Genomic DNA, 25,837 nt, shown 5'->3' with positions numbered 1-25,837 from the left:
TTGATAATGTGAACCACTGTGTTGTACATTTGAAACTAATATAAGATTGTATATCATCTATACTTCAATTTAAAAAAAAGGTATTTGAGTTTCAGCTGCACTGGGTGGGGGTCAGCGGCCCCAGCCCTGCATTGTGCAGGGGTCAACTACGTATGAACAGGAGTGACAAGACCGACGGTGTGCTGACCTCACACACATTCAGTGTCAGGAGCGCAGGGAAGGTTTGTGATGGTGATAGATTCCCTTCCTTGTGGGAAATGCCTCCAGACTCATCTCAACCGTTCTAAATTTCTGGTTAATTTTAATTAATGAGGCAAAAAAAACTGCCATGTGTTCCCCAGAGGTGGGAAGTGAGAGGTGCAGAGTATAAGAGGAAATGGTATGTTTTTCTAAATGGAGAAAAGGTAAGGCAACCAACTTGATAGAAAAACCAAAAATAGAAATCGAGGAAAAAACAAAACTATACAACATATTTATAACTCTGTATACAGACAAAATTAGAGAAAGGAAATTTTTAAAAGATGAGAAAAATATTTTGAGAAAAAGCTGACAAGTCCATTAGTAACAACAGCATTCTGAGAACATCTTTGTGAACATACCTGTACAACAATTGAGGTTTCCCATCTCAAAAGGCTCTAGGTATGAAGCTGAGAGTTTCTCACCTCTCACCAGAGTGAACTACTCAGCTCACAGTGTGGCCGATGAAACAGAACCCAAGGTGGGCATCCACGTTACCGTGGCCACAGCGCATCATAGAAGCCTGAGAGTGGATGCAGCCCCACCCACCTCAGGTCCCACTACCTCTGTCAAGACAAGTGTGTATTCAGTGGACAAGTGTGGCACTTAAAAGAAAGTTCTGTTTCAAGAACTGAACCCTAGTCTCACACATTATTCTCCATTTCTTAAACACATTACATAAGGGGAAATGACCAGCCCCCCAGACACAGTCAATAACCAAAATTTCAGGGGTAAGTGGGAAAGACAAGGCATTTTGAGAATAAATAGGGGTCCCATTTTTTCTGTGAAATACCTTCCCTTCCCATTTCTAGCATCCTGAGTCACCAGACATTTCTAGAATGATTTAAAGTCAGTTACAGATGAAATAAAGAGCATTAATCGAAATTCAGTTTAGAAAGTTATATTTCTCTAAAGCATATATTCATCAAAATATATGTTTTTCCTCTCATCATATATGTATCCTACCTACTTTTTCTCTGTGTGAGCCAAGACTATGTACTTAGATCTCTTAATCTTGTGAATTTACTGAGCAATTGCTTGGTCATTTTGTCTGTGAAAAGGTGACTCTTCACTAAATAATGAAGGGGTAAATCACTGTATTTTTCACCACTGCATTTCTTTGAGGCTGAGTGAGTTAAGTGAAAAACTTATACTTAATGCTTTTCTAAATGAAAAATTTTGAATACCCCCAAACCGCAAGATTAAATGTGTACATTGTTGCAGCGGCCATCTCCGCAATAATCCAGCTGAACCTGAGAGGGGTGGATGGGAGATTCAAGAAAAACACAGAGAGAAATACAAGAAAGACACAGAAACCAAAGTTAGGATGACCGCTCACTGACCACCAGTGGCAGACAAGTGATACAGTTTTATTTCTGAGCACAGTTTATATGCACAGAAGGGCTCTGGGTTTCATGGGGGCAGGTGTGACAGTGCTGTGGACGCTAACCTGGCCAGAGATACAGACACAGTATCTACCTACAACTCTCTGCACGATGGCATGTGCACGTGCGTGTGTCTGGTTGCTTGCATGTACATGTGTGCACTGGCCATGTGCCCCTGGCCTCCGTCAGCCTTTCAGAGAGGACAGGAGTGTGCCCGGGCCGATGGCCAGGCTGCCGCCTCAGGTGCGGTGCGACTGCCGCCACCCCCAGTCTCCCTGACTGCTGCGCTTTACACATTTTCACATAGATCATCACGTGACCCCTGGGGCTCAAACTGGAAACGGTGAGCCCACAGCCAGAGCAGGGAGAGTGGCACCGCAAAGCCCCTTCCCTTGGCTCTGCATCAGCATCAGGCTGCCATAGCTTTGAGCTGCGTCTGTGAGCATCTGTGCTTCACCTGCCTTTATTTTGTGCATCCGTTAAGAAGATGCGCCCTAAGGTATCAGAAAAGCGTTAGGTTCTTTTGGGGGTCTGCAAATGCTCAAAACATTTCCATATGAATTAATGGTAATTGAATTTTGCTTCACATCATTTTGGCTTACAGAAGGATTCATACATACACTCTACTCTCAGGTATCGGGAGAAACCGGAACTAGAACCTAGGGGGGGGTTTTGTGGGGCTTGAAACCGACCTTTTGGGAGGATCTCTAAAACACACATATATACACACGCACATACATACATACACACGGGTGTGCACAGCTTTGGGAGGAACCCTGGAGATTAAAGCTTGCCAAACTGCACTGTTAACTGCCTCTTGTTCCTTCCATGGAAGCCCTTCCTTTCCCTTATACCTCATGGATACATCTGCATCTCTAACAGGTTGTCATCCAGTGTCACTTTTGGGTTATCTCGACTCTACGTGAATTCATTGTCCGCCATGTATTGACCACTTCGTACCTACTACTTTGCTAAGTGTTTTCCACACATCCTGTTTAATCCTTTAGAAATGGGTTTCTCAACCTGGGTAATACTGTTGTTCTGGACCAGGTGATTCTTTTGGGAGAGGGGAGACGTTCTATCTTAAGAGCTCTTAAGATATTTAGCAGCATTTCAGCCTTTACCCACTAGATGGCAGCAGCGCACCACACTCCCACTCCAGGTGATTAAACTATTTCCCGACATCGTCAGATGTCCACTGGCAGCAAAATCCCTCTGGTTGAGAACCACCGCTGCTGTAGAAATACTGTTCAAAGAGTGGTTTGTTACCTGCAAAGAGGTGACCGCAGAAACTGAGATGAAATGTTTAGAAATTTAACAGTTTGACATTGTTGCAACATCCAATCAAGTAGATAGCTATAGGTGTCCCTGAACTGGAATGCTTTGCAGGTACACAGAGCTGCTTATTAGTCATGCACAGTAGGGCTATTTAGTGGCCTGGGACAGATTAAAAGTTACAAAAACTAGCCCTTTACCACAGTTTGAAAAACACTACAGTGGGTATTTTTGTCTTCATTTTTAAAGAGGAGGAAACACTCCAGTAGGTATGTTTTTCTGCACTTTTATAGAGGAAGAGGCAGGCAGATTGTATAATTTTTGTGTAAGGTCATGTAGCCTGTAAATGTAGATGGAAACCCAGACAGTCTGACCCCAAGCCCTGAATTCTTTTATTTTTTTAACAGTGGTATATTTATTTATTTTTAAATTTATTTATTTTTTGGAATCATGAATATACACTTACATGAACAACATTATGTTTACCAGATAACTCCCATTATCAAGTCCCCCCCACATACCCCATTACAGTCACTGTCTGTCAGTGTAGTAAGATGCTGTAGAATTACTACTTGTCTTCTCTGTGCTATACTGCCTTCCCCGTGCCCACCCCCCACAGTGTGTGTGCTAATCGTAATGCCCCTTTTTCCCCTTATCCCTCCCTTCCCACCCATCCTCCCCAGTCTCTTTCCCTTTGGTAACTGTTAGTCCATTTTTGGGTTCTGTGAGTCTGCTGCTGTTTGTTCCTTCAGTTTTGTTTGTTTGTTTGTTTGTTTGTTTTCAAAAACCACATTTATGTAAAAGGTATCTTTAAAACAATGCCATGGATACTTAAAAAGGTTACCTGCAGTTGTGATTTAATATGGCCATGAAAATACAGCATTACCCATATTTTCTGTACCTAAGGGAAAGCTGCTAAGTATAATGAGGATCAGATAGTCATAAAACAATAAACTTGGAAGATATTTAATGTATCCTTTCTCTGTTTACTGCTTGTTGGAGGGGTGTGGGTTTTTAAATAGCTTTTTTTTTAAAAAAAGTCACTAAATATAGTCATTCAAGTACAAATAGCTATATTATTTTAATCTGAAGAGTTAAGAATATATCTTACACCTTGAGGAATAAGTAACATACAATACAGGAGGAAAATGATATAAAAACAAATTCTATTAAGTCAAGAGAATCACTGGGAAACTACAGGTAATGCTATATAGACTTTATATTTCAGATTTCTAAAATAATAATTTCAACCTGTAATAACTAAAAAGGCTTTGACCTTTTAATGGTCAATTTTACTATACTTTCCTATTTTTAAATACAATATTGTCACTAAATGTAAACACAGATATGAGAACACTTTAGGAAAGAGTCCTTCTCACTCAAAATGTTACTCCCCCACTGCATATATTTAGTTTTTATACTCTTATTATGATATGCACACAATATTTTGATATTTCTGACTCACTGAAGAAATGAATGAGTTTTGCATGGAATCTGTATCATTTCTTCCACATGGATGCATCTCTATTCTTGTTCTCAATGATTTTTCGTGAATCTCCAAGTCATCTGGTCTGTCAGCAGGTCCATTTTCCAAAATTTTTGAGACATAAATTCCTTCCGGTAATGTTTCTTCCTCATTATTCTGATTTGGTCGACCTCCTATAATATTGAATCCCAATGTGTCATTTTCTCTCTCTAACACAATGGTGAGTGACTTGTATTCTCCATCCGGGTCCAGGGCGCCGCGGCGGGCGCGGGCCGCGCCTCGGGCGAGCCGCTCCTGCAGCCCCGCGGGCACCGGGACGCAGCCCCGGTGGCGGTCAGCGCGGAGGGCGCAGCGCGGCACGTGCGCTGCCAGCTCGCGCGGCCGGACTGGGCGGCGGCGGCCGCGCAGCACCCGCCCGAGGCGGCGCAGCGGCGGCACCCGGCAGGGCCCCGCGGGCAGAGGCGCCAGGACCCGGCAGCACCGCCCAGGGCACCCGGCTGTTCCTTCAGTTTTTGCTTTGATCTTATACTCCACAGATAAGTGAAATCATTTGATACTTGCCTTTCTCTGCCTGGCTTATTTCCCTGAGCATAATACCCTCTAGGACCATCCATGTTGTTGCAAATGGTAGGGTTTTTCTTTTCTTCTTATGGCTGAATAGTGTTCCATTGTGTATATGTACATCTTCTTTATCCATTCATCTACTGATGGACACTTAGGCTGCTTCCATTTCTTGGCTACTGTAAATAGTGCTGCGATAAACATAGGGGTGCATCGGTCTTTTTCAAACTGGAGTGCTGCATTCTTAGGGTAAATTCCTAGAAGTGGAATTCCTGGGTCAAATGGTATTTCTATTTTGAGCATTTTGAGGAACCTCCATACTGCTTTCCACAATGGTTGAACTAATTTACATTCCCACCAGCAGTGTAGGAGGGTTCCCCTTTCTCCACAACCTCGCCGACATTTGTTGTTGTTTGTCTTTTGGATGTTGGCCATCCTAACTGGTGTGAGGTTATATCTCATTGTGGTTTTAATTTGTATTTCTCTGATGATAAGCAATGTGGAGCATCTTTCCCTGTGCCTGTTGACCATCTGAATTTCTTCTTTGGAGAAGAGTCTGTTCAGATCCTCTGCCCATTTTTTAATTGGATCATTCGCTTTTTGTTTGTTGAGGTACGCGAGCTCTTTCTATATTTTAGATGTCAACCCCTTATTGGATACGTCATTTATGAATATATTCTCCCATACTGCAGGATGTCTTTTTGTTCTACTGATGGTGTCCTTTGCTGTACAGAAGCTTTTCAGCTTGATATAGTCCCATTTGTTCATTTTTGCTTTTGTTTCCCTTGCCCAGGGAGATATGTTCATGAAGAAGTTGCTTATGTTTATATTCAATAGAGTTTTGCCTATGTTTTCTTCTAAGAGTTTTATGGTTTCATTACTTACACTCAGGTCTTTGATCCATTTCAAGTTTACTTTTGTGTGTGAAATTAGACAGTAATCCAGTTTCATTCTCTTACATGTAGCTGTCCAGTTTTGCCAGCACCATCTGTTGAAGAGACTGTCATTTCCCCATTGTATGTCCATGGCTCCTTTATCATATATTAATTGACCATATATGCTTGAGTTAATATCTGAACTCTCTATTCTGTTCCACTGGTCTGTGGGTCTGTTCTTGTGCCAGTACCAAATTGTCTTGATTACTGTGGCTTTGTAGTAGAGCTTGAAGTTGGGAAGCAAGATCCCCCCTGCTTTTTTCTTCCTTCTCCGGATTGCTTTGGCTATTCGGGGTCTTCTGTGGTTCCATATGAATTTTAGAACTATTTTTTCCAGTTCGTTGAAGAATGCTGTTGGTATTCTGATAGGGATTGCATTGAATCTGTAGATTGCTTGAGACAGGACGGCCATTTTAACAATATTAATTCTTCCTACCCAAGAGCATGGGATGAATTTCCGTTTGTTAGTATCCTCTTTAATTTCTCTTAAGAGTGTCTTGTAGTTTTCAGGGTATAGGTCTTTTCACTTCCTTGGTTAGGTTTATTCCTAGGTATTTTATTCTTTTTTATGCAATTGTGAATAGAATTGTTTTCCTGATTTCTCTTCCTGCTAGTTCATCATTAATGTATAGGAATGCAACAGATTTCTGTGTACTAATTTTGTATCCTGCAACTTTGCTGAATTCAGATATTAGTTCTAGTAGTTTTGGAGTGGAGTCTTTAGGGTTTTTTATGTACAATATCATGTCATCTACAAATAGTGACAGTTTGACTCCTTCTTTGCCATTTGGATGCCTTGTATTTCTTTGTGTTGTCTGATTGCCGTGGCTAGGACCTCCAGTACTATGTTGAATAAAAGTGGGGAGAGTGGGCATCCTTGTCTTATTCCCAATCTTAGAGGAAAAGCTTTCAGCTTTTCACTGTTAAGTATGACATTGGCTGTGGGTTTGTTATATATGGCCTTTATTATGTTGAGGTACTTGCCCTCTATACCCATTTTGTTGAGAGTTTTTATTATGAATGGATGTTGAATTTTGTCGAATGCTTTTTCAGCATCTATGGAGATGGTCATGTGGGTTTTTTCCTTCTTTTTCTTGATGTGGTGGATGATGTTGATGGATTTTTTAATGTTGTACCATCCTTGCATCCCTGGGATGAATCCCACTTGATCATGGGGTATGATCCTCTTGACGTATTTTTGAATTCAGTTTGCTAATATTTTGTTGAGTATTTTTGCATCTATGTTCATCAGGTATATTGGTCTGTAGTTTTCTTTTTTTGTGGAGTCTTTGCTTGGTTTGGGTATTAGAGTGATGCTGGCTTCATAGAATGAGTTTGGAAGTATTCCCTCCTCTTCTATTTTTTGGAAAACTTTAAGGAGGATGGGCATTATGTCTTTAAATGTCTGATAAAATTCAGCGGCGAATCCATCTGGTCTGGGAGTTTTGTTCTTGGGTAGTTTTTTGATTACCGATTCAATTTCATTGCTGGTAATTAGTCTGTTTAGATTTTCTGCTTCTTCCTGGGTCAGTCTTGGAAGGTTGTATTTTTCTAGAAAGTTGTCCATTTCTTCTAGGTTATCCAGTTTGTTAGCATATAGTTTTCATAGTATTCCCTTAATTATTCTTTGTATTTCTGTGGTGTCCGTCATGATTTTTCCTTTCTCATTTCTGATTCTGTATATGTGTGTGTGTAGATTCTCTTTTTTTATTAATAAGACTGGCTAGGGGTTTATCTATTTTGTTTATTTTCTCAAAGAACCAGCTCTCAGTTTCATTAATTTTTCTATTGTTTTATTCTTCTCAATTTTAGTTATTTCTTCTCTGATCTTTATTTTGTCCCTCCTTCTGCTGACTTTGGGCCTCATTTGTTCTTTTTCCAGTCTAAATTGTGAATTTAGACTATTCATTAATCATTTTTTTTAACTTTAAATGTTTTTATAAATTTTAAATGCTGTATTTGAAGTGGAAATTACTTTACTGACTTGAGCAACTGAACTGCCACCTTCTGGGTTTCAGTTTCCCCTGTCACAGACTTGGAGGTAGATCAGTCTGTGTTTGAAATTCCCGAATCTTACCACGTTCAAGACAATGGCAGAAACGTGCAGTTGCAAGATGGAGAATCGGAGATAATGCAGTTTGCCGTCCAGCAGAGCCTGCTGGAGTCCAGCAGTAGCCAGGTGGGTTTGTCAGGGTGAATGGCACGGTGGGAGGGGCTTTCCCTCCCGCTTGGCCTTAGTGTTGAGCTAACCTGAGAGGCTCGTGCTACATAACAAGCTTGGCGTATCCGTGGTATTTACAGAGATCACTGTGTATGTGGTACACCCAGTCTTTTACAGAAGCTTATCATAGGAGGCATCTGTGTAGCCCCCGTCAGCACCACCCACAGGATGCCTCCCTTTCCTTTTCCTGATGTGCACACAGGTGAAAAGTCATGTGATATTTTGGAGTGTGCAATATAATTTTCTAGTACTGAAACAGTCAATTCATGCTAGTTTATAGCATCACATTTTTCTGGAATATTAGCTGTGTTGACAGTCTCATACAAAGGTATGTGGATCTTAACCCCTTCTTCTTGCCCAAGGAAGGCCGATCATCATAGTGTGGTTCTGTAGTGAGTATGTGATGAAATAACCAGTACACCCCATTCAACAGTCCAGAGCCCCACCGCCCAGGCAGCTGTTTCAAGATTCAGCCTGGAGATGTGCAAAGGCCTTAGACTTTGGGGTTATTCCAGTAATCTCATCATGGTGAATAAGATAGACTTTGTTTTGTATTTTTCTGGAGCCCATGAGAAGATTTTTAAACAGACAAGGGTTTTATTGGGGAAATGCCTGTGTGAGGGAAAGTAGGTAGAGAGCTGGGGAAGTGGGGGAGCTGAGAGACCACATCCCAAGTCTGGCCCTGAGGGGTGGGGTTGGAAGCATCCTGGACACAAGGTCAGCAAAGCCATCAGGGAGTCCTCTGGCCAAAAGTGGCCATCAGACAGGTCCTATGTCTCCTAGGAGTGGGCCTGCCACATGCAGTCATCAGCTGGGAGCCTGGCCTTGGTACCAGCATGGCACGGGTTCCCACCCACAGTGGCTGGGGCCTTGGTCGGCTCTGCTCCTGTAGCTGGAGGCCCACCAGGCACATTTTTGTGGCCACCACTGAAGCAGACCCGGAGCCCAACGTCCATCTCTTCCACCTTCCAGCTGTATCACTATAAGCAAGTTATTTAACCCCTCCGAGCCTTAGATTCCTCATTGGTAAAACTGAGACAATAGTTCCACTCATTTCCAAGAATGGGCATAAGGCTCACATGAGCTATCATATAAAAAACAGTTAGAATTGTGCTTAGGTTTGGATCTCAAATCCAACTGTCATCAATATTCTCTAGATATGTGACCTTGGGTTTGTGCCTTAACATCACTGGGCCTCAGTGTCCTCATCTGTAAAGAGGGATGAGTAAGATAAGTCATTAGTTCCAATCAGACACAATGACTAGATGAGATATAAAAAAGCTTTGTTGGGGAGAATGTCTGTGAAGCAAAATCGGAAGGGAGCCTGAGGAGAACCGCAGGGACAGAAGGCATTGGTGCAGGTCTGACCCCCTGGAGGGGAGCGGGAGGGAGGGTGGTTAGGGTGCAAGGGTCTTAGGTTGTGGTGCAGTTCTGAGGAAGTTGCAGGCGGGGCGTTGGGGAATCCTTGAGGATGAAATAGAGCATCAAAGGAGCCATGCATGTCCCAGAAATTGTGCTGCCCACTGTCCCTGCTGGCTCAGGCTGGCTGAGAGTGGCCCATGGGGAGCATGGCCAGGTGAGAACATAGTGGTGCATTCAGAGCCCGGCAGCCTGTCAGTCAATTTCACCCCTGTAGTTGGAGATCTGGGAGGTGCTATGTCGTGGAGTGTAATACACAGTAAGTGCTCAATAAATACTGCCATTATGGTTATAAATAACTACCATCACTATGCTTACTCGTGGCAAAGAGTGTTAGTAATCTTCTCTGCAGCCTGTGAGACACTCCCTCCCTCCACTACCACTGCTAACAGAAAGCAATGCTTCTCTTAAGGTCATGGCTAAAAATCAGGCCAGTCAGGGCTTTGCTTCAGCTTTTCTTTGAATGAGGACTTAGTGAACAGAAGAACACACATGTCAGGGATGAGTGTGATTTCTAGAAGTCATTTGGTTTTGTTTTCTCATACGGTCCACAAGAGAAAATCAGCTCGTGGGCTGCTGTCCTGCACTGCATCAAATCCCAGCCATGTGCAAATTGTTTTTCTTAAATAATTCTCCCCACCACGCCTTCTCCCACCCACCCAGTATCTCCAGAAGTAGAGTTATGGTGGTTGCCAACCTAAGAGCTGCCCTGGCGGATGTGGTGGAGAAGGAAACAGGAAACCATTGATCAGTTTAAGATCAAATAAAGATTTTGAAAGTCAAAATTGCCTTTTCTCTTTTCTCAGTGCTTGGTACCTTCCAGTTCCCCTATTGGGCCCCTTCCTTAAAATTATCCCCAAAAGCAGTTCTGTGGATGAGGAAGAAATGTTTGCCCTCTTTGCAGATTGGAAGAGTGAGGCACGCCGAAGTCACACTCATGTTGGTCAAAGTTGCACAGCTAGTGGCAGTTTGACTCAGATTCCAAATGTTCCAACTCTTAGGAGTTTTTAGCCCATTTTATTTATTTGGCCAGAAAATGTTTTATTAGCACCTACTATATGCCAGTCATCATGCCCACACGGGGGTCATCAAGGAGCTGTTCTTATTCATTTAACTTCATTCATAATAGCCTTTCTTGTTTCTCTCAGGTGGCTGAAACCAGACATGGGAAAGGAAGCCAAACACAAGACTCAAATTAAGAAGAAAACCTTAAAACCCGAGTTTAATGAGGTAAGACTGCCCCATTTGTGTCGTGCTCTGGGGTATTTCCTTTATGTGAGAGGGGAACGAATTTCCTGCTAGAATGCTGTGAAGCACATCAGAAAGAGCTTTCTCTCACGGGTCAGCTTGAATTAGCTAAAGGACAGGTAATGAGTTCCGTGTCACCAGAGGGTATCAAGCCTAAAACAAAAGACCATAGATTAAGAATGTCCTAATCTATGCATTTGGGGAGAGACTGAATTAAGTCATTTCCAATATCATTACCAGTTCTAATAGTCAGTAGTACTGAAATCTGAGGAAATACATGGGGCACGATCTCCCCAGTGGTCACGGCCCTCTCCCTGTCTCCCACTCCGCAGGTCCATCCAGTGCAGGGAGTCTTGCTAAAGCCACTACCTAGACACCCACTGGGTGGACTCCTTCCTCTGTTCTCACTGTTACTCATCAGGCATTTCATGACCGGACACTTGCAGTAGACTGCTGACTCCCTTCCTGGGTTTGGTCCATCCATCCTCCCCATAAGTGTGAGCTTCCTAAAACACAAATCTGAATTTCTCACCCTTTGGTTCAACCCAACAATGGCTCCCTGACTTCTTAGCATGACAATCAGGCCCTTTCAGACTCATAACCCACCCCTGTCCCGTGTCACACTCCAGTCACACTAAACTCCTTGCAGGTACCTGGCACATCTCTCGCCTCTGCACCTGTTTCTCCCCTTCCCTGGACTTTCCCCTCTCTCTTTTCCTCTCTGGCAAACTCCTAGTTATCCCTTAAGAGTCAGTGTAAGGGTTAAGCCCTGAAGATCTGCTTCCTCTATGCTTGTAGGGTTTTTGCATCCTTCCATCTTGTGCTGTCCATGGATTTCAATTATCTGGACAAACCTGTCAGCTAGTAAGGATCCAGAAATATCTGGTGAATGTTTGGGCAGAGTCAGCGAGCACTGGTTTTTATCAAATGTTGTACAGTAGGAAAGGAAAGCTACAGTACAGTCAGCTTTGTAGTGTTTCATTTTTAAAGGACATGCACCCGTATGTGCATATAGGGGGAATGTTCTGTGTAAACTGAGCCCAGAACAGTCACTGGCCAGTACGTCTGCCTGTCCTGCTTCCAGGTCCCTCTTTCATCTGGACCCCGATTTCCCAACTCTGACTCATGAACTTTGAGTAAGGAGCCAATTACTACTGTCCTGCCTCCCCCTCTCCTGGAATCTGAACAAGTCACAAAATAAGAAATCCAAATAGCTAATAAACTCATGAGTAATAGCGAAAATATGAATCAAAACCATACACCATATCTCATCACAGACTGGCAAACAAACATTGTAAAATTTTGGTAGCCAATGCTGGTGAGGAAATGTACACACTGTGGGTGAGAGAGCAAATTGATTCAACTTCTGAAGGGAAGTTTGTCAAAAACTCTAAATTTTTAAAATTTGAATTCCATTAATTTTGGAAACAGGTGATACAGCCACATACTTGAAAATTCCATAAGTACCAAAGTCAAAACGCTCCTCCCTCCCCAGCCTTCTTCCCTTCTGAAGCCAGAATATTGTCTATTTCCAGGATTTATGTATACACAAAGCAAATAAATGTGTGGCCATCTTCCTTATGACACACAAACGGCACCACAATATACACCCACTGTTCCCTATCTTAAAATTTTACAAACTCAGAAGAACACTGCTTGAAATTTATCCTGAAAACATTACCATGGATTTGCACAATGATTTACCTACAAGGATGCCTTTTATCATATCATTATAATAGTGGAAAATGGGAAACAACCTAAATACTTAACTGTTGGGCAGTAGGTTATGGTATAGCCACACAGCTATTAAATGAAGCCATTAAAATGGTGATATAGAAAAATATGTGCTAACATGTTAAGGTGGTTTTTACTATATGTTATAAAATGGAAAAGATAGCCATAAACAGGTATATTCATATTGTATTTCACATAATCAAATATTTCAAATAACGTTCAAATTAATATTCACATTAAAATGTAAAAATATCAATGTGGTCACACATGGAGAAGGTTGACAGTGGTTTTCTTGTAGTTAAATTACAAGTTTTGGGGTTTTTTTCTTATTTGTTTTAATGATGAGCATGAATGAATTTTATAATTAAGCAGAAGAGTTATGTAAGAAATCAGATTGTCTGAAAGCATAAGCACTTAACCCTCAAATCAGTCTCAGTCCCCTCAATTACCCTTAATCTCTAAATGATGGGGAGAGGGGTACACCCACTTCAGAAGCTACCGGAATGGAAAGACCAAGTTTATGGCCATTTGCCCTCAAGCAAACTTGACCAGGACCAGTTCTCTTAGAAAAACTCTGCCAGCCTCCCCAGTATCAGAGAGTCCTTGAAGAGAGAATGACAGGCTGGGGGGACTTTGTAATACAGTGTTTGCTGAACGGAGGTTGTCAGGCGCAGAGTGGGAAGGCCCTCTCACGCCCTTCCGCCCGCGAGCCCCTAGGGCTCAGCCTCAGTCCCCGATGTCGGGGGTCCAGAGCACCCTCTCATTCACATGTCTTCACCTGCTGCATCCAGGAGTTTTTCTACGATATCAAACACAGTGACCTGGCAAATAAGTCCCTGGACATCTCAGTCTGGGACTATGACATCGGCAAGTCCAACGATTACATTGGTGAGTGTTCCCAGCTCCCAGAGAAAACCCCATCTTCTGTCCTCCCAGGAGACCAGAGCCTTATCTGGGGCTGTACAGAGCTGAGGGCGGCCCTTTCCTGCACGTAGCCACATTGTCTAAAGGCTAAGTTGGGTCCCATGGGCCTGATTTGGGTCTCACCTGCAGATGCCTTTAGATGAAAGAGCTCACCAAGCCAAGAAGATTCAGTCACAATTGGTTATTTACTGAATAAATCACCTCCAGCAGAATAGTTAAATCACAGCAGATTGGGGTCTGTGGCCTCTGTGGACAACAGGGTGCAATGGCTACCTCCTTAATCTATTGGCAAGTCCAGGATGAAGGTTCTGATTTTCGCAGCCCCCTCCAAATGGTGAGGAAGAACAGTCACTAAAATGGAGCAGGCAGGGAACCCCAGGCAGGGGAGATGGTGGGAGCAAAGGTGTGGAGGCAGGGTTGTGTGGGTGATGAAACTGACTATTTGGAAATAGGTGATGAGAACCTGGAAGTAATAGGAGAGAATTATCAGGGAGTAGGGTGGTGATTAGTAGAAGGTCCTAGAAAATAGATGATTTAGGAATGACTTGATGCCATAATAGGGGGTCCTTGCAGGTTCTTGAGTACATGGTCTGTAGGCAGAGAAGGCCAGTAGTAATCATAACATCATGCCAATAATTGTCCATAGAGAAATGGATCCGCTTGGTGGAGGGGGTCCGCCACCCTGCTGCTAGGTGACCAGTCAGGTTGGGGAAGGGAGCAGAGACCTTAACAAGGAAAATTGAGGGATTTTCTACTAATTTTTAACCTAAATTTAAATTTCTTAATTAAGCAGGCATTCGTACATAGGAAAGCCATGTCCTGTGCACAGAAAATAATACATACCTGACAATTACATTTATAAACAGCATTTAACACCAAGGATTGGGGAATCATAATCCATCATGCCAGAAGAGACTTAAAAAACCCCAACATTAAAGAAAAAGAAATGTTTTACTCTTCATGAAAGGCTTCTGATTCTTTTCTGGGTCTTACATATCATGAAAGGTCTTTTTCCAGTAAGTTTACCCACCGGAAAACAAGATGTAGCAAACACAATGCCTCCTTACCTTTGCTCTGGATTCCTTACGAAGGTCACCACTCAGCTCAGGACACTTCTCATACCTGACTTCATCGTTTGAAGCTGAACTTGAAAACCTAGTGCAGAGACCCAAGTTACTTGTATGGGGCCAGAAGCTGCAGCTCCCTCTAGCCCACACCCTGGAACTATCTCAGGAACCCAGGGGTGAAGTCAACATTGACATCATCAAAGCAACGCTGCCCAATTTCCTTTGAGAAAAGACATGTTTGTTCCAGTCACCAAACCGAGAAGGGTCAGGTGGGGACAGCCTACCTGAGACACAGCATCATCGGAATGGCTGGAGCCCTAGGCTTGGGCGAAGAGGCCTGGGTGCTAGTCCCAGCTCTACTGCCCCCGCACTGGGGAAGCTTGTGACCTCACGTGAGCCTCTGTCTCTTCATCTATAAAATGGGAATAATTAACACCTCCCAGTAGTCTTTGTAGGGCAGGTAAGAGTCTATCGAAGGCCCTAATAGCTATGTGAGGGCATTTAGGGAAGAAGGAAGGTACCCCAGGAGGGATAATTAATGATTGCTGCTAGCAACTCCAGGTACAACAGCAGACCACCCATCAGACCAGCCACAGGACTCATGACAGTGGGCTTTCACAGAATGTGTGGGGTGGGGAGGGTGTGCCTGTCTCTGTGTCCCTGGGCCACCTTGTCCAGGTCATTGTCCCTCTCTGGGCCTCAGCTGCCCCACTTGTAAAGGGACAGAGAGAGGAAAAAGAGTTCTGGGCTAGAATTTTTCTATCTTGGAAGAGTTCTCTGGAGTGGATGCCAAAAGATTCAGGACTGGGAGATGCAGAGACGAGGGAGGGGAGAGAAATCAAAGCACTTAAAGTTGACCTACACTCAGCAACTCAGGGTCAGCCTCCTGGGAGGTGTGAGGCCATGCATTAGTTGTTTCTAAACTTAGAGCCTCAGTTTCCCCATATGTCACAGGGGAATAATCTGAGGCACTGCAAGGATGCAGAAAGAGGAGGCATGTGAGGTCCCTGGCATGGATGCCCCTTTCTCTGTTCTCTTAACTCAGGGGTTCTCAGCCCTGGCTACAAATGAGATCCCTTGGGAAGCTTTTAAAAACTACAAAGGTATGAGCCCTCCTCCCCAGACCAACTGAAATTACAATCTATGGGGATACAGGCCAAACACTGGTCTTCTTTCCAGGAGACTCTAAATGCTGAGGGCCACTGGTGTCACTCCAGTTCAGCTGGCTGCCCTGGTTCCCATGGCTGGGAGGGCAGTCTGCCCAGAGGTCCTGCCCCCTGGGAGCTCCATCCTGGACCAAGTATGTCAGTGGCATGCATGTCATTAATGTCATTAATGTGGACACACCCGGGGGAATCTCCCTGTTGTAGCTAAGAAGCCACTCAACACTCACAGGAAAGCAAAGGTGCAAGAAATGTCAGAAGCCTGGCAAGCTTAGGAAATCATCATTAGCCTACAGGATTAATAATACCATATGGAGTTATGGGTATTGAGGGCTTGCCATGGCAGAGAGATTTCCAGCATTCTCTCTTGGAGTCTTTGCCTTAATCCTTTAAGGGAGGTCTTAGTGTCATTTCCATTTTACAGATGAAAAAACAGAGGCTCAAAAGGGGAAGCAATGTGCCCAGGTTATCTTGACCCATCTGCTTTATTTTGCTGGCCACTCTTGGAGGTGTGGGCCATATGTTACGTGTCCTCAGACTTTAGGGAAGGAAAGCATAGCTATGGAGACAGGCTGAGCAGGAATTACATCAGGCTCCTGACTTCTCAATGATACTTCACCTTTCCTACTTGCAGCTGTGAAATGGGCATAATACCTCCCACTCTGTAAGGTGCAAAGAAGGGACAGGAAATTGAGCTCCTGGCCCCAATGCTGGCACACACTGTACCAGAGGGGAGCTAATGCTAGTTCCTCTCAGGGCTGCAGGTAAACTGAGAAAGGGCTGGTAAGGTGACCAGCAATGGCGCCTCTGCGGGCAGTCTGTGGTAGCTCCAGGGCTGGCTGAAGCCCATGGGACGTTCCCACTTACAGTTTGGTCAAATCCGCTGACAATGGCCGTGCCTGGAATGCCTTCCTCCTGGTGCCCAGCTTTGCCTCAGAGCTCTCAGCAGCCCAGCCTTTGATCTGCTCCTGGACGCTCACACCTGCTTTCTCTGGCCCTGGCGCAGCTGACGGAGACTCGGAGGCAGCCAGTGGGGATTCAGACCCCGCTGCCACGGTGCTCTCCTCCCCAAACACGCTGAGGTGCTGCTTAATGCTGCCCCTGGGGGTCCATCCTCCCTCCAGCCGGATTTCTCCATCAGCCGCTCTGCTCGTGACCTCAGCAAATTCTTGGTCATTTCCAGGCCTGGGAGAAGGGGACTTGGGCACCTTCTCGGGGTCCCCATCCAGGTTGGCTTTCTCGTTCCCAGGATTCTGGTCTTCCATGGGACTGTCCGTGGCTGAGCCCCCGGCAGTCCTGAGGCTGCCCGTCTGCATCTGCTTAACAAGCATTTTCCACTCTCAGATCTTCTTGGCCACCTCCAGAAAGTCTGGATCTGGGTCATGAAGGGGAGCCCCTGCTTTGACCAAACATTCCATACTGGCTTTGGGTTCCAGGTCAGACCTCCCTGGGACCCACCACTGGGCGGTGAAACCTGCAGCCTTGTCGGCCACCTTCCTCAGCGCAGCATCTCTGCCCTCGAACGGGGCTGTGAGGTCCATGGACAGAGGCCTGGGCCTCCTCACCCACGTCTTCTCTGGAGGGGTTGGGGGCACTTTCCCCACAGCGGCCGCTCCGCCGGGGCCTGGCTTCTGAGCCTGAATGGATTCAATGAAAACATCCAGCACAGGCCTTCTCTTCAGGTGAGGCCTAGGCTCCAGAGTGGGGCCCCTGGAGCCCTCCATGCTGCTGGCTTCTGACAGAGGCTCACTTGGGCCTGTCTCTTCTGGAGTGGCAGCTGGCCTTGTGTCCTTTGACAGGGACGCTGGTTGGAGAAGGGTCCCCCCCAGGCTTTCTGGGGGGCAGGGCTGGCTTGGGGGCCACCTCAGGCCAGGAGCCCAGAGGGGACTCCTGAGACTCCCCTGTGCCAGCCTCCTGAGCCCCCTCACCGCTCCCATTCCCCAGAATGGGGCTGGCTTTGGCAGTTTCCAAGAGAGTCACGGCCTTGGGGCCTGGCCGCAGAATCGCAGCCTTGCTGAACAGAGATGAGCTTCTCCTCAGGCCCTCCCCGCTCCCCGCCTCCTGCCCCACCAGGCTGGGCATCCTCTCACCCAGATGCTTGGCCTCTGCTTCCTGGGAGAGGCCATGAGGAGAAGACAGCCTGGACGGGCTGGGCCGCAGGGACGTGGTGGGGGGTTTCTGGTCCTGGGCCTTGCCTGTGGAGAAGGGTTTGGGGGCGAGCCATGGCCAAGGGAGGAGGCAGGCTGGGCTGCTCCTGAGGGGGCTCTTCTGTTCCAGGAGCAGTGCTACAGAGGGGGCGGCACTGGCCTGGCAGAAGTAGGTCCACTGCAGGGTCTCCTCTTTGGCGATTTCACCCAGGCCGGGCACTCTAGCCAAGGAAGTTATGGAGCCAACTTTGACCCGCGTCACCATGGTTACGGTTGTGGATCCACGGGGATCAGGAACATCCCAAATGGAGAATCAACCACCTTAAAAAAAGAAAGTAAATTAAAAAAAAAAAGAAGGTAAATTTAAGGATGGAAGCAAAGAGGTTAGGGGACTAGGTGACAGACTGTTTCTGGACAGCAACTCTCCACTGTCCTCACCAGCCAAGCCTAGGAGAGTGTCTCCGTCTCTCTGAGCTCCCGGCAGGGGCAGAAGATAAGCTTTTCTGAGGTTTGCTCCAGCTCCAAGGGTGGGGAAAGGGTGCCAACGTTCTCTAGTGCTCGCCTGACTCAGTTAAGACCAAAGGCAGCACCTCAGGTAGAAAATGATTATGTTTGCTATACAGATAAGGAAACCGGCTCAGAGACCAAGGAAGTGGCCTGGAGTCCCTCAAGAGTAAGAGGCAAAAAAGGTCAGGATTCAAACCCACATCAAACGCCAAACACACACCACTGCTCCCAGTACCAAACCCGGCGAGTGCACCCTGCCTGCTTCCCTTCACTGCTGTTACTCCAAGTCTTTCCCAGTTCAGAGCCTGCCCACGTCAGGCATCCCAGCCGATCCTCCCGATAATCCTGTGTGGGGCACCAGGCACAGACAGGCTGAGTGACCAGCCCCGGCTCACACAGCTACCCAACGCGGGAGTCCCTGGGGCCACAGACTTGGTTAGCAGCCCCAGAACCTGGGCTTCAGCTCCCTACCCCACGGGCTGTCCCTTACTTTCCCCTCCCCAACCCTTCCAGATGCCATTTTTAAAAATCTCCATTTTGCACCCCACCCACTGCTGTTATTTGTCAGCCTTTAGTTCTTTTCTGTTGAACAACAGTATTATGCTGGCTGCCTTCATAGTCTCCATAAGAAGAGCAAAGGCTAATGGTGAGGGCCTCCCATGAGTGAGGCCTGAAGGTAAGCAAGGGCTTCCTATAGCTGATCAGTCACCTCCTCCTCACAGCCCTGTGTGGTGGGCATGAGGGTTATCAGACCCCACTGTGCAGGGGCTCAGGCACCAGCCCCTTGGTCATCCAGCTATGAGCTCTGCTCTCTCAAGGCAGGGAGCCTCCTCTCATTAATCCTCCGACCCCAAGAGGCAGGGATTAACCCTGTCTCCATTATGGAGAGGAAGGGGAAGAGCACAGAGAGGTCGCCCAACTTGCCTACATCACACAGCTGACACTTGATTTCAAGTCCTCAACCCATTCAACTCGGCCTTTTTAAAAATTATGTCGTACTCCTTTCTAGTCTAAAAAGTGCCAGACAAGCTGCTGTTCTTGATCCTTCCCCACCCTCCATGCCAGTGTTCCCTTTCCCTGAAAAATTTCCCCCAGCCTGCCCCCCTCTAGGTGAACTAAAAGTAGAAGGTATTTTAGTTAAACACAAGCCTCCTGCTTCCCTTCCGGGGTCCCCATACTGCTGCCCCCGGTTCTGACTCACTCAGCAGCCTGCAGGAAAGAAGGGAAGACAGATTTTGATATTTTCTCTTCCTGACATGCTCAATGGTGCTAACAGATTCTTTCTCCCCAAACCGGAGAACACTGCCTAGACATGGTTAGAGGCAGAACGGAGAAACAGATACAGAGAACTGGAGAATCAAGAGAAGGGGAGAGTTCCATCTGCAATGACCTCAGGCAGGGTTCCAACACACCCAGGGTCCTGCCCAAAATCAGGACTGTTCACCTTTACAGGCAGCCCCCATGACCTCTGTAAACCCTGCTCTGGGAGATATAAGTAGCCTGGACATGAGACACAGGACAGTAACAGGATTCAAAGGACAGAGGAAATTCCCTGGCAGAACCCACAGGCGCCCTCCACCCGCTGGACACTCCAGCCCCACTTACCAGAGCTGGCAGGCCCTGGCTGGGGCTCTGTGACAGCCTGAGAAAGCCAATGGGGTCACGTCTCATGGCAAATGAGGCTGTATGTAAACTTCCGTGGCAGAAGCCGGCCAGGGAGGCGAAGCTCGTCTCTGCGGGCTGAATTTCGGCAGGTCTAGGGAGACACAGGACAACAGCCTCAGTTCTGGAACTCTGGCAATATGTGCACAGACGGTGCAAAAGCTCTCGAGCTCCAACTGCATCCGCTGGCATCTCCTCCAGCTTGTAAAACTCAGTCTTTTTGGCTTTTCAATATTACAGCATAAAGAGTATTGAGTCCACAGTGGGTGCTCAATAAAAGTCTCCCTTGTTCCTCTGATCCATGCTCATTGGGCACCTGCCATGTGCACAAAGATGAACCAGAAAAATCTCCCACATTCAGGGAATTCAGTCTTATTTAAGAAATACAGACATCTCTGTGCCCCTCCAACCTAGTACAAGATCCCTTTTCCATGTCCACAGAGCAGCACCAGACATTTGGTGGGACACATCATAGCTACATAGCAATATTTAATATTGAATGATCCTTTATGTCTCATCGGTCTTTCCCATTCAGCGGCAAGCCCCAGAGGGCACCCTGAGTCCCCAGCAGCTAGCACAGTGGCTTGGCAAATACGTAATTGTTGAATATATAAATAATTGTTGAGTGAATAAATAAATGAAGGAATATTCTTCTGGCCCTGCTCCCCACTCTTCTAAGATACTGAGTAAAGGGGGGACCGTGAGTTTCATGACACTAAACAGTCAGGACATCAGAGGAATGACTCTGACTCTGGCAAGCTTTGGGGCGGCCATGGGTCAGCTGCTTCTGGATGACGAACCAAAGAGCTGTACAGCGCACAGCTGGAAGCCCACCTGCCTACCCCACCACCAGGCCCCATCAGTTTCACTGACCACAGGGAGGCGCTCCACTGTCTAGGACAGGCCAGCGTCAGACCCCTGCGGTGACCATGTTCAGCCCACGCAAGCAGGCCAGCTCATCCGCACGCCTTGAATGAAGGCTGCTCTGAACAGCTTCCCCTGGGAAGAGAGTCACCAAGGGCGACCGTTGCTGAATTAGAATCAATGGTACACAAACGCTGGCCTACTCTGGGATCCTTGAGCCCACCTCAGCAGCCATGCTGCAGGGAAGGAAAAGGGCAAAGATGACAAAGACCAAGGTGACCCTTGGTCCACATCCCTCTTAACCAGAATAGGGTCACTGTTTTCTGATGTCTAACATCTTGGGCTTCCTCTCAAGCTCCCATTTAAAATGCCTGCAGATACCTGGTATATAAATAACATTTGCAAAAATTAATCAATAAATTAATTAGTAAATAAATCCACAAAAGAAAAAAAAAGACTTTACAACCACTACAGTGGGCAGCTAAATAATATTTTGAAGCCTTTCCCAAACCTACAAACCCATGGTTCTCAGGTTTTCATTTAACCTGTTGCAAAACACAAGGAAGCCAGCTGAAATACATGCTCTAGAGCCTTACTTTAAATGCATCACATATGTTATGCTTAATTTGAGATGTTAGTCTCTTCCAAAACGTTTGCTATCTTCATCTGGGTGACGGTTACATGAGTGTATACACATGTGTCAAAACTCATCAAGCTGTATACTAAGATTGGTGCATTTTATTGCATGTGCCTCAATTTAAAAATAAGGTTTTAAAAAAGGTGCTAAGTAAGTGAAGGCACAAAGTGAAACAGACTGAATTTCTGAATATATGACTGTCATAGCATCCAAGTCTTTTCGAAGGAGACACCCTCAGTGCCCCGCCTGGCATCCTCAGTACTCACCCTGGGGGCAGAAGGCTGCCTACTGAAGATGCCTATGACTCTCTGCAGAGGGCTTGGTTTCCGGCTGGGGAAGCACACTTGCTTAGCAGGCAGCACATGCCAGAGACATCAGTGAGTCAATGTCCACAGGGCAGCCCTCCGCCAAAGACAGAGGGCAGGGGTGTATCAATACCCTAGTTCCCTCCCTCCCTGGGGAAAAGTCTGACTTAGATATTCTGCACTGTCGTGACAACACACCCAGTGCTAGCTCCTTGCTTTCCCTGTGTCACCTCCACACTCGCCCAACAGTGCTTCCTGGGGTCACCTCCCCAAAGAACCACTATGCTCAATCCTTCCCTCAGGGCCTGCTGCTGGGGGAGCCCAACCAGAAGCCCTTGTGGGTGCTGGGCATCTCTGCCCCTGCTCAGCAGTTATTATTAATAACCAGCAGCAGCCCCACCCCTCAGGTCAAGGTGACAACCAAACAGAAGCACTCCCTTGGGGTGATGGGAAGAAACTCCTAAGTGGTTTTCTTCCTGGATAATTAAATCACAGCACCTCCATGACAAATGTTGAGTGCAGAAATGAGACAAGCTCTGCTTGGTTTTTAAGGCAGGACAATGGGAAAGAGGTAATCCCAGGTGCACATGGGTGGGGGGAGGGGGATTTTTCCCAACCCAGAGGCAGGACACAAGCCAGTCAGAGCTACAAGTAGCACTTGGAGCTCCTGATTCACGACATAATCATATAATTACTATATGTATTATACGTATTTGTATTATATATTTTATATACTTTTATGTACTGCTTATTTTATGACATATTTATAAGGCATATACAAATGTACACTTATTTATATGATGTAGAAATTGCTTTGGCCCAAGGACTCTATAAAGCAGGTTCTCTCAGCTATAGGAATCCTGTGTTAGCAGCTGAACGGACCTTGAGGCAAGCATCATCTGAAAACAACCATTCAAGCCTGCCTGGATTGGGAAAAAGGCTAGAAAGGCCTGGCAAGATGGTCTCGTCCAGGGATTCATGAGTTAGTATTTTTGAAAACAGGAAGTGCCCTGAAGAATTCTACAAGATCACGCCCGGAATCCAATCCTATTCAATCTGCAACTTGTATCTCTCTCCACATCCTGCACTTCTCTCCGTCTACTCCCTGGGGCCGTCCTCCACCCCCCAGACCAGACCACCACCCTCTGGGCCTGGAGGACCCCACCACCGTCCTTCCTGGCGTCCCCTACACTGCAACAGGCATGACCTTTGCAAAAGGCCAATCTAAACATTTCATCCTAAATTTTACACAGTAAGAATAACAACAAAGTGGTTTCTATTTATGGAATGTAAAACACTTCACAGACAAAAATTCATTTCATTCAGCAACCTCTGAGGCAGGTAAGATTTTATCTCCATTTTACAGAACAAAAAATGTCTCAGTGAGGTAGAAATAAAGCTTCTAGAAGAAAATACGGGATAAATGCCCTTAAGTAAAACTGCTGTTCATCAGATGACACCTTAAGATAGTGAAAAGGAAAGGCACAGACTGGAATAAAAAATATATATATATATAAATTGTAGTATTTTACCTACATTACATTTATAAATAAAATTTGTAACATATGAAATAATTTTATATATATATATATAACCTTCACAAGGGACTCTATCCAGAATATATAAAGAACTCCAAATTAATTAGAAAAAGACAATCTGAAATCTGGTTAGTTTATTTGCCTTTAAAGACAAAAGATTTCAATGGGCACCGTACACACAAACACAGAAAAAAAATCTCTACATCATCAATAAACACATGAAAAGATGCTGAACTTCATTGGTCATCCGGAAAACACAAATTAAAATCACAATGAGATACTATTTCACATCTACCATAATGGCCAACATCACAGAGACTGACATTACCAAGTGCTAACAAGGATGCAGATGTGGAACTGGTTTTCAGTCGACATACTTTGTGAAACTGTTTGGCAGAACGTACTAAAGCCGATCTACACCTAACCCACAACCCAGCAATTCCACCGCGGGGTGTGTACCCAACAGAAACGAGTGCTCAGGTCCACAAAAGGCTTGTACACAGGTGCGCATAGCAGCTTAATGCATAATAGCCTGGAAGCCACCTAACTGTCCATCAGTAGTAGACTGGATAAACAAATTGTGGCATGTTCATAGGATAGGATAGAAAACAGCAAAGGAAAACCACCAGACTACCGTGACACACAAAACATGCCCAAATACCACAGGCATTATTGCAAGCAAAATAAGCATCATCCTACTGCATTTAGATGACGTTCAAGAGATGGGTAAACTACCCTGTGGTGGCTGAAGCAATGACCTTTGGGGATTAGTGATTAGGAGAGGTCCAGGAAAGCTTTCTGGGGACCTAGGAATGTTCTATAAACTGATATGGGTGGTATTTACATGCTGTGTACACATGTAACCATGTATTCAGTTAATACTTAAGGTTTGTATACTTTACTGTACAGAAGTTATGCCTATGAAAACAAACCTAAAATTCCCAGTGGCATCCAGGTACTCCTGAAATAAAGCCACACCCCTCACCATAGCCCTCCGTGATCTGCCCCTTACCACCCCCAGAACCTCATCTCTGGCCGAATCCTCTCCCTTTTCTCCTGGCTCCCAACTTACCCATTCTGGAGACCTCATTTTGCTCTGACATGAGAGGAGTTGGAAACTGTAAGAATCCCACCTTCAGATGGGAAGGAGACCTGCAGGGATTTGTCAGTCACCTTCTCTTTTTCTGAGTGATGTGGATACTCACATGCACTAATGCAGCAACAGCTCCCTGATTAGATGCCTCCTCCTTCAGGAAACCTTCCCAGATTGCGACCCCCACGCCACATAGGCTCTGTTTCCCACAGCTCTCTGCTTGTGATATTTACCCTATTGTTTTAAACCTGTTTACTTGTCTGCCTTGCTCCATGAGCACCAAGACCCTTTCTGTTGTGTTCCCTGTTGTAGAGCCAGAGCCTACCTAGCAAGGTACCTGGCACATAGTAGGTACATAATAAAAAACTGCTAAAACAAATGGATGTTTGAATGAGAAAATGAGTCATTTGAGGGTACATAAGAATGGGATAGGGTCAGTAGTGATTCTATACAACCCCCTTGGTACCCAGAAGGTAAAATTGGGACCCAGAGAGGGTAAGTGGCTTACCTAATGTCACACAGCCAATTAGAAACAAATTCAGCATAGAATCTTCAGTAGACACTGTTGCACCCTCCCCCACAACCAGATCCCCTCTCCTGGTCTGCACCCTGCCCCCACCTACTACCAGAGAGGTCTGCTCACAGTTCCCAGGCACATCCTTTTCCAGGGCAGCTGTCTTCCAACAAGCTGGCCCAAGATCCGGAACTCTCCCTGGAAACCCCCACAAACCAGGGCCTCCATTGCCAATGACTGACTTATAAGGGACACAAAAGGCTGCTTACCCTTGCCTCAAGGTAAGACTTGCTCTGCAGCTCCAGAGACCCCTGGGGAATCACACTAAAGCTAACACAGCTGAGACCACATCCCCTGCTCTGCCACCTTCCACGGGCCTCTATTCCCGACTCCTGCAAGTGCATCCCTATCTCTTCCCCAGCACACACATCCAAGCTTCTCAGGAACCCTACCGCGGAGAGAAACCAAGGCTCTGGACTACATACCTGCCTGGAGTCCAGGAGGAGGCTCTGACTCCCGGATTTAAGTCTAAAATGAACGACGCCAGCGATGAACCCAGGACATGCCAGGAGGCCAGGTGCAAGGGGAGGTGGTATCCACAAGGTGTGTGCCTGTGCGCTGGGGTGGCTGCACCCTCCGCTCCCGGTGCCCTTTACTGTAATCTCTAAAAGATACACAGAATGACCCCATCAAAAGCAGTTCCCCGCTGCATCATTGTGAGCCCCTCCCTGAAGGCAACTTCACCAGCCAGGTTATAGAAAACACTATACAATCTCCTAAATTTGGAGACCACCACCTGCTCAGTTCTCCCAGACTCTACATTTGCCCACTGTAATCACGAGCTATTATGACCTCTGAGGACACGGTGTTTGGGGCTAGCACACAAGACTGGCGACCAGGAGCCCCAGGTCTCCT

At 45.9% G+C, this 25,837-nt stretch overlaps 1 protein-coding gene and 1 long non-coding RNA gene across 4 annotated transcripts in view; one reads left to right on the top strand and one right to left on the bottom strand.

Moving 5' to 3' along the window:
- LOC118934118 (uncharacterized protein KIAA1671-like) overlaps positions 1-25,837 on the bottom strand; it is a 271,613-nt gene that overhangs the window by 210,116 nt on the left and 35,660 nt on the right. For 2 of the 3 annotated variants that reach the window (XM_057491737.1, XM_057491739.1), the window contains exons 3-4: positions 16,523-18,123; positions 14,493-14,580 (exon numbers count right to left, since the gene is read on the bottom strand). In XM_057491737.1, the coding sequence (XP_057347720.1) occupies positions 14,493-14,580; positions 16,523-16,986 (552 nt within the window). In that variant the 5' untranslated portion in view covers positions 16,987-18,123. Of the gene's footprint in view, positions 1-14,492; positions 14,581-16,522; positions 18,124-19,914; positions 20,066-25,837 lie in introns of all 3 variants that reach the window. The other variant, XM_057491738.1, reaches the window with a different exon arrangement.
- On the top strand, positions 6,671-13,389 carry LOC118934113 (uncharacterized). Its single transcript, XR_005033329.2, has 3 exons — positions 6,671-8,058; positions 10,668-10,749; positions 13,293-13,389. It is a non-coding gene; the product is annotated as an uncharacterized LOC118934113 (long non-coding RNA).

Source organism: Manis pentadactyla, chromosome 14 (genome assembly GCF_030020395.1).
Source record: "Manis pentadactyla isolate mManPen7 chromosome 14, mManPen7.hap1, whole genome shotgun sequence".
In the NCBI taxonomy this organism is placed as follows: Eukaryota; Metazoa; Chordata; class Mammalia; order Pholidota; family Manidae; genus Manis; species Manis pentadactyla.
This window is presented reverse-complemented; position numbering and strand designations above follow the sequence as displayed.